At 48.4% G+C, this 12,089-nt stretch overlaps 1 protein-coding gene across 4 annotated transcripts in view; it reads left to right on the plus strand.

Annotated features, from left to right (window-relative positions):
• The window catches only part of ULK2 (unc-51 like autophagy activating kinase 2), a 73,621-nt gene that overhangs the window by 39,239 nt on the left and 22,293 nt on the right, over positions 1-12,089 (plus strand). For all 4 annotated transcript variants that reach the window (XM_035138909.2, XM_035138911.2, XM_035138910.2 and 1 more), the window contains 4 exons: positions 1,148-1,230; positions 6,375-6,425; positions 9,156-9,244; positions 11,373-11,541. In XM_035138909.2, the coding sequence (XP_034994800.2) occupies positions 1,148-1,230; positions 6,375-6,425; positions 9,156-9,244; positions 11,373-11,541 (392 nt within the window). The remainder of the gene's footprint in view (positions 1-1,147; positions 1,231-6,374; positions 6,426-9,155; positions 9,245-11,372; positions 11,542-12,089) is intronic.

The raw sequence follows: 12,089 nt of genomic DNA on the forward strand, positions 1-12,089 counted from the left end.
CACTCCCTGGGCTCCTCTGCCTGCTCTTGAAAGCTCGAAAAGGCTCCTGTCCCGCTGCTGGCTCTCACAAGTGCAGGCACAGGAGCCGCAGTTGGGGGAGGCAGCAAAGGGGCGGGGAGGAACGAGCAGCCCGGCTCCTGCCCAGCTTCGCTGCTTTAAAGCGAGCTGTGGAGGAGGGAAGGTTTCTCCTCCGGGCTGAGAGGCTGCGCTGCGTCTCTCTTCTTCTTCGAGGACTCAGCGCTGCGCCTCCTCCTTTCCCCAGCCCTGGGTTCCGCTCAGTCAAGCTTCGCCACCAGCGCACGCACCGCAGGACCAGCAAGAGCTGTGCATGCACTGGTGGGTGAAGCTCGACTGAGCGGAACCCAGCGCAGGGGAAAGGAGAAGGAGGTGCGGCGCTGAGTCCTCGGAGGAGGAGAGAGACGTGATGCCACTAGCCTAGATGGGCCTGCGTGGAGGAGCAGCGTGAGGAGGAGCGGCCACAGGCGGCGCCCAGGAGGAGCCTGTGCCATGCTTCCCTTCCGTGGCGCTGCTGCTGCGCTCAGGACAAGCGCAGGCTCCTGGCGGCGAGGAAGAGGTGACGCAGGGGGGTAAAATGGCTCTCACTGGGATTTTTTTTTAAAAAGTGCATAATGGCCATGCCGATCCCCAGACCTTTCGCGGGCCGGATTGGGAGGCCAATTGGGCCGCATCCGGCCCCCGGGCCGTAGTTTGGGGACCGCTGGCCTAGGGCTTGCCGATCAGAAGGTCAGCGGTTCAAATCCCCGCAACGAGGTGAGCTCCCGTTGCTCGGTCCCTGCTCCTGCCCACCTAGCAGTTTGAAAGCACGTCAAAATGCAAGTAGATAAATAGGGACCGCTCCAGGCGGGAAGGTAAACAGTGTTTTTGTGTGCTGCTCTGGTTCGCCAGAAGCGGCTTTGTCATGCTGGCCACATGACCTGGAAGCTGTACGCCGGCTCCCTCGGCCAATAACGCGAGATGAGTGCCGCAACCCCAGAGTCGGTCACGACTGGATCTACTGGACAGGGGTCCCTTTACCTTTTTTTACCTCTGTTGAAGGGTGACAGATCGTCAATGTGTTTTGTTCAGTAGGACTCTATGATTTATATATTGAATACAAATCTCCCACTTAGTTCTCTTCTGTATTCAGTGTTCCCAGGGAAACATCTGCTTCCTTGGCTGACCTGCTGTTGGGTTTGCTTCAGAGAAACCAGAAAGATAGAATGGACTTCGGTGAGTAAACATTTTATGACTCCTTGCCTCCCCTGCCCAAGTAATTATTTTGCTTTCTTGTGTGAAACTGTGTGCATGAAAATTATCAGTTTGGTGGTTTTAATAGGCTTGAGGTGCAGTCTTGGTTTGGTGTTTGTCCATCGTAGAAAGTTAAGCGATGCCTTTTACAGAACTTGTTCAACGCACTGGATATGCTTGCTTTTGAATTACACAGAACACTTCTTCAGATGTTCAAAGTCTTAGTTAAGTTCATTTATTTTATTTCATAAAATTTATACACTGCATGATTGTAAAAAAAAGCAACACACCTCAAAGCTGTTTGAAGCAATAACATTATCAATATGAAGCATTAACAACAATAAACCTTTCAATAAATTTAAATCAACAATAAACTAAAAATAGATTAAAACTCTTACCAACTTTCTAAATACAGGCTTGTCTAAAGAAAAATATTTTTAGAAGGCACCAAAAAGAGCACAGTGGAAGTGCCTACTGCCCGATAGCAGTAAACAGGGTTCCAAAGTGTAGCTGTTGCCTCCATAAAATATTGAATGCTTACAAATGCAGAACAAGTACAATGTGGCACCTGCAACAGTCATTTGTTAAATGAGAAGTGGTAGTAAAATTGGGAGATTGGGGTGAGTCACCTCTATTAAGAAAATGGAAGAGAAGGCAGGAGAATGAGTGGGGAAGAGCAAGACATTGGCGCTACTTTGTGAGATCAGATGGTCAGGGCAACCCAAACCCTCCTTAATTGTGGGATTGCAAAGGGGTGGTTTGGATAGTGTGAGCAGACCACTTTTAGGTTCAGGGTACTGGATTAGCATCTTGGCCATTAGAATGAGACATGCTTGGCCCTTTAACCTTATTTTTGCACTGGCTTGTGAGTTTGAAGCTAGGCAACTTGGCTCTGTGTTGCAATAAAACAAGAGAGTTAACAGAATGAATGGGCTGAAAACATTCCATGAAACTCCACCCATTCAGCCCTCAAGTGATATTTCCTCTTGCCCAAAGCAGAACCCACCTATCGTGCAATCATGGTGTGGGTTGGGGCATACCTGTGCTGAAGGAATCCATGCCTTTCAGGGAACCAGGAACCAGCATGCAAACACTGTGTCTCTGAGGCAGGATTGTCATCTCGACCCCAATCCTGAAAGGGGAGTTTTAACAGATTGGTGTTGGTGGAAACCACTCCTGAAAGGAAACTGATTGGTACAGAGTAAGCCCTACCTACCCCCACTTCTAGAAAAGTGGAGAAAGCCCTTCCCCTTACAGGTTCTCTTATATGAGAGAATACCCTTAGAAAGGGGCAAACCTTGGCCACAGAGACACACTTTCTCTCGGCTGGACTCTTCACATGCCATCCTCTTTGCAAGGATCATCTGGTCAGAAAGCTTCAAGGTAAGGAATTGTGTTGCCCAGCTGCAAACCTAACTCAGAGCAGCTGCAGGTCAGAGTCCTACAGTTCTGGAAATCACACCCAAATTCTAAGGCAGGGGTTCCCAAACTACGGCCCCCGGGCCGGATGCGGCCCAATTGGCCTCCCAATCCGGCCCGCGACGACCCCCGCTGCCACCGCCTGCTCTTGCGGCGCGGCGGCGATCTTCAAAATTGGCAAAAAAACGCAGAAAATCCTTTGTGCGCATGCGTATGGGCCTCTCCCGACCCAGAAGAGGTCATTTCCAATGCACTTCCGGGTCGGGGGAGGCCCATACGCATGCGCACAGGCGATTTCCGGCGATTTTTTTCCGACCGTGTGCGCATGCGCACGGGCGCGCACCCCCCCTGCCCTCCGGCCCGCTGCGCGCACACTCCCCTGCCCTCCGGCCCGCCGCGCGGTGGGCACCGGCCCGAAGCCCGGTAAGTCTGGGGACCCCTGTTCTAAGGCATAGAGTTCCTGACCCAGCCTCCTTTTTGCAGCAGTAAAAGCTCCTCTGAGCACTGGATAGGTGAAATTTTCACCCCCTTTCTGTCTTCCAGAGTCCTGTGCCAAAATTGGCATGCTCCATGGTCTCACCTCTTTTCCTCCACCCTTTTTAGCATAGCTCTCCCTCTCCCGCTCTCCATCTCTCTGGTTGTGAATTCAGGGATTTGTGTCCTTAACTGTACCGTATATACAGTACCATATTGTTCAATGTGTCAATGAATTTTCCTTTGCCACTCCACTTCAGTAGATCTGGTGCTTCAGCATTCAATTCAGCTTTGTGAATTCCCAGGTCCTGAACATAATCCCAGGGTGGGGTGTATTAGACCCATGTAAAAGATGCTTCTCCTTTCACAAGCTTGTTCTAGGGTCATGTGTGCATTGCACTTACATGCAGGTTCCCAGAGGCACGTGTTGACAGTTGAGCAGAGACTGGTGGCTGAGTTGGCCTCTCCAGCTGACCACCAAATTCGGTCAATGGACGCTCCAAAAACCAGACAGCAGAAAGCCCTGAAAACAAGGTGTTCTGCGGGAGGAGAGGGGTTGAGCCAGCCCAGGATCCCTGGCTGGCCTCACTGCCATCATTGAGCCGACACAGGGATCAAGCCCAACCATCCTCCCACCTTCTGTGTAACCGACTCTACATGGTGGTTGCACAAGGATAAGGGTGTGTTGATTGAGAGTGTAAAGGGAGCCAGCATGCTCTGTTGGTTAGAGTGTTTGACTAAGACCTGGGAGATTGGGGTTCTAGTCCCCACTTTGCCATGGAGCTCACTCAGCTTCACCTACCTCACTGGGTCGTTGTAAGGAGAAAATGGGGAAAAGGGGTAATCATGTATGCCAGCTTGAGCTCCTTGGTGGAAAACAAGGTGGGGTATGAATGCAATTATAAACAAGTAAATCACCTAGTAAGATGGATACTTAATTTCTGGGATCGTTGGGTTCTTAAATCCATTTATTTAAATGCAGGTCGACTCTAGATAGGCTTTTCATTTTTACTTCATCTGTTTTGAATATGCAGCAATGTGATGAGAAGGGGCAGGTGATGGGAAGCGAGATACTGCAGAGTGGGCAGTTCTCCTCCTCCTCCTCCTCTTTGCTTTTTGCTCAGCTGTTCCTGTGGCACTTCCGGTTAGGGATGTTAGGTGGTAAATAAGAATGATCTGCTTACATAATCCTGGGTTTCTTGGAGGTATGAGGATTACGCCGATAGCACAAAAATTAAAAACCAAGCTTTAAAAGCATGAGCAAGTTTTCATACAACCTGTAAACGGCAATCAGTGTGTTAAAAGAAAAGAATGAACAGCCATAGAGGAATGACTCTGAAAATAGCTTGCTGGACTATTTATAGTGTTCTGCGTTGACTTGGCCTTCGTGATTGTTGTCTGGAAGGTTTCTGACGAAATCCTCTTTCTGCCAGCTCAGGCTTTGAACAGTCGCTGACCAGCTGATGCTTGGCAGCTGTTTGTGGTGTGGGAGGTGGGGAGAGGAAAATGCAATGTTTTGTGTTCCCTTTTCTACCTGTTGGGGACATAACTTTGCTTTCCTCTTGCTTTTGGGACTTAGTGTCTAAGAAGATGGCACCAGGTCAGAGAAGGCTGAACTGCAGCGTGCCAAACAATTAACCTTTTAAAAAAATAAAAATACCAGTGAAGGAGAGCCCACCTCATTCAAGGAGCTCACTGCTGCTGCTGCTGCTACTACTACTACTGTAACCCTTTTTATCTTCACAACAGACTTGCCAGGTAGGCTAGGTCAGGGGGTTGCCAGCGGAGAGGAAGTCCCTGGTGCTTGCAGGGTCATTTCCCTCCGTTGAAATGAGGCTTGAAAGAAGCACGCCATTGTAGCCAATATTCCTGCTTTTAAATTTATTCATTAATATGAGCAGGTCCAACATAGGTGTCCAAATGAAATTGAGATTAGTGAGATTTCCCAACCACTGGGTAATAGATGGTGCGTGTTTTTCCTTGCCGCATGAGTTTCTTGGCCACCACAAGGGCTCTCAGAACCCGCTTCCATTGCTCGTCTGTTAGTCCCCACACCACAGGGAAGTCCAATTTAGGAAATCAGTAACCTGGGAGGCGGTTGGAGCCCCCCTCAAGCAGCTGCCCCACAGTCTTTTGCAGGACAGCATGTGCCAACTCCAGGACAGCAAAGCCGCTTATCCCGGGTGTCTGGACTCTCCCTCCTGAGCTGCAGAACGCCCTGTTCTGACTCAGGATGTGAAAGCCTGTTGGACCTGCAGTGCTAGACCTGTTCCCCCTCCGCTTAATGGCGGAGGGAGGTGGCTGAGTTTGATAACGTGTTCTCCTGGGTTCACTGCTGTTTGCTCTGAGCCTTGAACAGGGACACTTGGGTCCAAGCTCTGTTAATCATCCCTACCACTGCTCTGAGCGATGTTTGGCTGAGTACAAAAACAAAGCTGCTGTTGTAAGCTCACCGGTTTTGGCCTGAGGGTGCAGTTACTTTTGCTTTGCAACAAGGGAGTTGTACACCAAATGAGCAATCTGTGTAGTGTAGCTGTTAGAGTGTTGGACCAGGGTTCAAATCCCCACTCCGCCATGAAGCTCACTGGGTGACTTTAGGGGTCAGTGCCTGCCTCTCAGCCTTACCTACCTCCCATTATTGTTGTGGGGATTAAATGAGGAGGGAGGGGAAACCATGTTACTCCACCTTGAGCTCCTTGGAAGGATAGATATAAATGCAATAAATAAATGACTGGGGAGGGGAAAATTTTGCACCCCCATCAGGGCACACTGGGCTCTACCAATTACAGTACATGTTATTAAAAATGAACATTTTTCATTTCCCCCACTTTTTGCTGCCACTGCCAAATATTGAAACCCAGCTCCACCTCTTCTCCCTGATCTGTAAAGGGTGTGTTTCAATTAATACAAGCAACGCTTCAGAAACTGAAAGTCAAGCCTGTGTCTGTGAGGAAATGAGCTCTTAAGTACCTGCCTTCGATCCCTCTGGCGAGCTGCATCTTTAAAGTGATGGACTGTCTTTCTTTTCGAAGTGTAATAGCACATACGCTGGGAAAGCTTTTAATATTTCATGAGCTCTGTTTGAGCCCTGAATGGAGAATGTGTGTGTGTGTGTGTGTGTGTGTGGAGGGAGACTCTTGGGTGTGTTGTGATCTCTCACCCTACAGCTCTGCAGCCCCCTTCTGAATTAGAGGCTAATGTGTCATGCAGCCAACTTTTTCCCTTTCTTGCAGAAGCCTTCTTCAGCCACCCTTTCCTTGACCAGGTTTCAACGGTCAGAAAGTGTAAGTCAGAATTCCCTTCTGCCTTATCTTTGCTCAACCCCCACCCCCATACTTATAGAATCACTAGCTGGCCCGGCCACGTGCTGCTGTGGCTCAGTCTGTGAAATGGACCCTCAGAGTCCCCCTTCAGACTCCCCTCACCTTCAGAGTCCCCCTTCATTTTTTTGAAATGTTTTACGCGTGTTCTGTTTGCACAGGCTCATCACTGTGACTCCCCCCACCCTGTACCGACCCATGACCTATCCCGCTCCCCCCATCCCCCACCCAGGTGATCCCTCACCTCCACTCGACCCAGTCTGCAAAGCCAAGCCGAGATGCTGTGGAGAGGGAAGCCGTCACTAGAGGGCGCTGTTTTGCAACCTCTCCTGTGCTCCCAGCATCCCCAGCTGTTTGAGTTTTGTGTTCAGGAACAGTGGGTTTTACCTGCTTTGCCTGCCATAGGTGTGACGGTCCAATCTAAGTGCATGCAAACACTCACGTATTCCCATGTGACGTTGTGGCCAAATTTGAATGTCATCGGGCAAGCAGTTTTGGAGAAAAGTGGGCTTTAACAAACAACAACAAGAACAACAATAATAAAAATTAATATCTATACAGTATATATAAAAATGTAGAAGGTGCATGTTTGTTATTCCACACCTTTCTCCACAACCGCTTGCCCAATCGCCCTCAAATTTGGCCACAGCATCAGTCACATGTGGGAGTGTAACCATCCATTTACATTGGCCAGATGACACACCCAGCACAGGTAAAAACCTGGATTTATGTAAAAAAAAAAAATTGCACCCTCCAGTGGACATCCAACAAACTAAGGACAAACATACTCCCACAATCCCTCACGCCCCAGAGACCATGCCTCCAGCAGGGTTTACATACTAGCTCTACTTTACAGCCTACAGACTAGGCCTCGGCTCTACTTTACAGACTATCCCGAGTGGAGCCCTGGGTGGGGGGAGGAGGGGCCCGAATAGGTCATGGGCTGACCCAGGGAGGGGGGGAGTCACAGCGATGACCCAGGGTGGGGGGAGGGGGGACAGGATACCTCATGGGTCACTACAGGATGGGAGTAATCACACGGATGAGACATAGCAACGGGGTGGTGGTGGGGAAAACACATAGTCCGGGGTGGTGGTGGAGGACACATCCTCCCCCTTTCCTGGGAAACAAGGACCCTGAGTCAGGCACAGCAACATGTGCCCGGGCCAGCTAGTATAATAATATATAAGTGGGCTTTAACAAACATGGACCTTCTACAATAGAATAGAATAGAATAGAATAGAATAGAATAGAATAGAATAATAGAATTGTAGAGCTGGAAGGGTCACTGCGGGTCATCTAGTCCAATCCCCTGCAATGCAGGAATCTCAACTACCCTTTTAAATGTGTTTGTGGGGATGGGGGTATTCCTTTTGAATAGTTTATACCCCTCATCCCAATAGGTTTCAGTAATGCCTATTAGGTCATATTTGCCATCCTGTATTAAGAGCTCAAATTTGTATTGCTTGTTTTCCATGCTCTGCATTAGTATAGAGACAACTGACAGGAGTCATTCCCTCCAGCTGCTTCCTTGTAGTTTCCTACCCTTTAACAGATTTATGGAGCACCACCACAGGTTCTTGTGTATCAATGATACTATTATCCCCAGTACTTTTTGTAGTAGTAGTAATAATAATAATAATAATAATAATAATAATAATAATAATAATAATTTATTTATATCCCGCCCATCTGGCTGGGTTTCCCCAGCCACTCTGGGTGGCTTCCAACAAAATATTAAAATACAATAGTCCTTCAGATATTAAAAGCTTCCCTAAACAGGGCTGCTTTCAGATGTCTCCTAAAAGTCTGATAGTTTTTTCCTTTGACATCTGGTGGGAGGGTGTTCCACAGGGCGGGTGCCACTACCGAGAAGGCCCTCTGCCTGGTTCCCTGTAACTTCGCTTCTTGCAGAGTGGGAACCGCCAGAAGGCCCTTGGCACTGGACCTCAGTGTCCGGGCAGAACGATGGGGGTGAAGACGCTCCTTCAGGTATACTGGACCGAGGCCATTTAGGGCTTTAAAGGTCAGCAGCAACACTTTGAACTGTGCTCGGAAACGTACTGGGAGCCAATATAGGTCTTTCAAGACCAGTGTTATGTGGTATCGGAGGCCACCCCCAGTCACCGGTCTAGCTCCCACATTCTGGGTTAATTGTAGTTTCCGGGTCACCTTCAAAGGTAGCTCCACATAGAGCGCATTGCAGTAGTCCAAGCAAGAGATAACTAGAGCATGCACCGCTCTGGCGAGACAGTCTGCAGGCAGGTAGGGTCTCAGCCTGCATAACAGATGGAGCTGATAAACAGCTGCCCTGGACAAAGAATTTACCTGCGCCTCCATGGACAGCTGCGAGTCCAAAATGACTCCCAGGCTGCGCACCTGGTCCTTCATGTTCCTATCTCATGCATCATACTCTGTTCCTTTGCAAGGTTCCTGCTTCTTTAGACTTTCTACCCCATCCAAGTCTGCGAGACTTGGGCTTTTCGATTGCAGTGTAGTGGAGGGGGATCCTCTTTCTATGTATTAGTGGCTTAAAATGTTGCCGAAAGCTTTTGTCTGCAGCACAGCAATTTTCATGCCGGGAGGGGGCTACTAAGGGAGATCTAGGTAGTTTCTCTTCATATCCTTCACCCCAAAGAAACACTGAAACTCCTCAGAACCTGCACTTTCCTTACGTTGTTCTCCTTTCCACAGCTTGCCCTGTGCCAGTGCCGACGTACACGGGCTCCGTCTCTGGCAGCTCCTGCGGCAGTTCCCCCTCCTGCCGGTTTGCTTCTCCCCCAGTAAGTTCTGTTCTCATTTGGGAGGCAACAGTCTTTGTGACTGGGGAGTCTCAGCTTTTGCCTTTAAAAAGCCAGGAAGGAAGGGGAAAGAAAGAAGAGTTTATAGCCCTTGTTAGATGCTGTACTGCCTGCAGCCATCAGGAGCAGCATCATGATGGGGCAGGAGAGAAGCGCAGCCAAGGGTCTAGGCAGCCTCAGGTTGCCCAGAGTCGCCCTCAGGTTGCCTGCTGAAGAGTAAGGATGTGCACAAAACTGGCCAGGGGGAAGACAGAGAGACCCTTTGTCATTGTTGAGAAACTATCTCCAAGCATTAAAAGGTGTCCCACTAATGTTTCTAGCCCCTGCTGAGATGAAACTTGAAAGTATGCAAGGAAGTAGTTATCGAATCTCTTGGTCAGTCAGTGGTGGGCGTGGCCTAGGGCTGGCAGAATCAACAAGGCCGTTAACTTAATCAAGCTGTTTCCAGACAGAAACTGGTGCATTATGGGCTCTTGTTACATTTCCCCTTCCGCCATCAAGTGCAGCAGCTCCCTAAATGTTGCTTGACTTCTTAAACATACAGAGAGTTAATTTTTAATTCTCAGTCTGGGCTGCGGTTCCACTTGAAGGGCCTTCCTCAATGACTCCTCTCTTCCGCTCTAGTGACCCTTATTATTTCTGCTTTTCCCTGGTCTCCGTTGACCCAGCAGCCATCTTCTCTAGGGCGAGCGAGGTGTTTCCTTGCAACACAGTTAGCAGACATTCAGGAGCACATTTTCTGCAGGCTCTTTCCTTCCACAACCATGTATTTTCTGCTGTTTTGGTGGATTTTGTTGTGTTTGCTTGGGGGACTTCTGTGCAAAATAGAGAACAGTGGCATCTTCTGTACTGGGCCAACTTTTGGGTGGTGCTGAGAGAAATTTATTTTAGAGCAGAGGTTTGGAAGCTTTTATCAGCCACATTCCCCTCTGGACAACCTTCTGAGGACCACATGCCAGTAGTGGGTGGAGCTAGAGCAGAGATAGAAAGGCCTGGGGAAAAATTGGGGGGAAACCAGTTTCCCCCCTGTTTTTCCCCAAAGCTGATTATTTTCAAACCTGGTTTCCCCTCCAATTTTTCTGGTTTTTTTGGAGGCCTTCTCATCTCTAGGCCAGAGTCAAAAGTGGGCGGAGCAAAGGATGAAACAGTAGGCGTTGTATAGTAGGCTAGTTTCTATACCCACATTTATACCGCTTTTGAGATTTTTCTTAAAAATATAAAGCGGTATAGAAATGAAATAAATAATAATATTAATAATATACAGTCCTCCCTCTATTCTCCATCCAAACAAGCAAGAGGCATTCAAGGACACATCCCAGCTAGGCAAAAAGCATTCAAAGAAGGTGTGAAAGAGGGCTGGGGAGCAGATATAGAATGGGGAGAGTCCTGAGGGCCACATTCGATCCCCTACCTGTTTTATTACCTGTTAAACATTTATTTCAACAACTTGGAAAGCACTTAATCACATCAGTCTCCAGGCAGTGTATGGGAGACCCAACACAATAAGACTAAAAATGAATTAAAAACAGAATTCAGGTAAAAAACCTGCTGGAATAATAATTCTTCAGAAAGCGCCAGAAGTTTGGAGATAACAGCCTATCTGACATCATCTGGAAGGGGATTCCACAAAATTGGCCCCACTATATTCCTGGTGGATGCAAGCTGTGTATCTGAGACATGGGGGCAGGGGGACTACTCACAGTGACCCCCCCCCCCAAATACCTCAAGGATCTAAAGCAGGCATGTTTTGGAACTACAATTCCCATGATTCCTGTTAGCTAGGGATCATGGGAGTTGTAGTTCCAGAACATCTGGAAAGCCAAGGTTGCCTATGCCTGATCTAAAAAGTTTCTATGCCTCTTTTGATTGAACAATTCTGAAGGTAGCTCACAGCAGGTGGTAGTCGTGCCCTCGCATGTGTACCTATACACTCCAACGGCCTTTTTTCCTCCAATCAATGCAAGTTATTGCATTTTATATAAATAAAACAAGATGGGCCTACGTGGGGCAGCAGAAGGATAACAGCTCATGCACAGCCCTCCTTGTGCAAGCCTCTTCCCCAGTGGAGGCCCTGCAAGGGATCCTGACGTCTCCTCTTTCCTCCCTTCAGTCCCTCCCAGACATGCAGCATATCCAGGAAGACAACCTCTCTTCTCCTCCCTTGGGGCCTCCGAATTACCTTCAGGTGTCTAAAGACTCCACCAGCACCAGTAGCAAGAACTCCTCTTGTGACACGGACGACTTTGTGCTGGTCCCACACAACATTTCCGACCAGTCATGTAAGGCTCTGGATTTGTTGTTGGCCCTTGGTCGTTTGTCGCTGCTATTTTTAATACTTAAAGAGAAAAGTGTGCTGCTAATTTTTTTTACTCCGGTGTCATCGTTGAGTAAGTTTCCTGTTTCGTTTTCTCCCCATCCCCATTCAGAGAGCTCTCCTTAACTCCTGCAGGCCTTCCTTCCAGTGTCTTGCAAATGAGCAAGGGCTTCATGAGACTGGAGTATTCCCAGGGCAAATTTGGGGCAGGAGCAAAAAAAAAAAATGTAAAAAGTTTTGAAAAGCTATACATTGTGTTCCCCCCACCATCTTGATCCCTTTCAATCTCATGATTGCATAGGTTAATGAAATCAAAACTTGAGAGGAATAAAAGCATGAAATAATTCCACGTTGAATTCCTTTCCTCGCTAGCAGGGTCCCAATGCAGGATCTACTTGCTGTCTCATAACTTGGCAGGTCTACCCACCAGAATGGTGGCTCATGGGGGTTGGAATATGCTCAGGACAGGGGTCCCTGTCCCTTCACTTTCCCTGCTGGAAATGAAAAATCAAT

This window comes from Zootoca vivipara, chromosome 15 (assembly GCF_963506605.1).
Source record: "Zootoca vivipara chromosome 15, rZooViv1.1, whole genome shotgun sequence".
Taxonomy (NCBI): domain Eukaryota; kingdom Metazoa; phylum Chordata; class Lepidosauria; order Squamata; family Lacertidae; genus Zootoca; species Zootoca vivipara.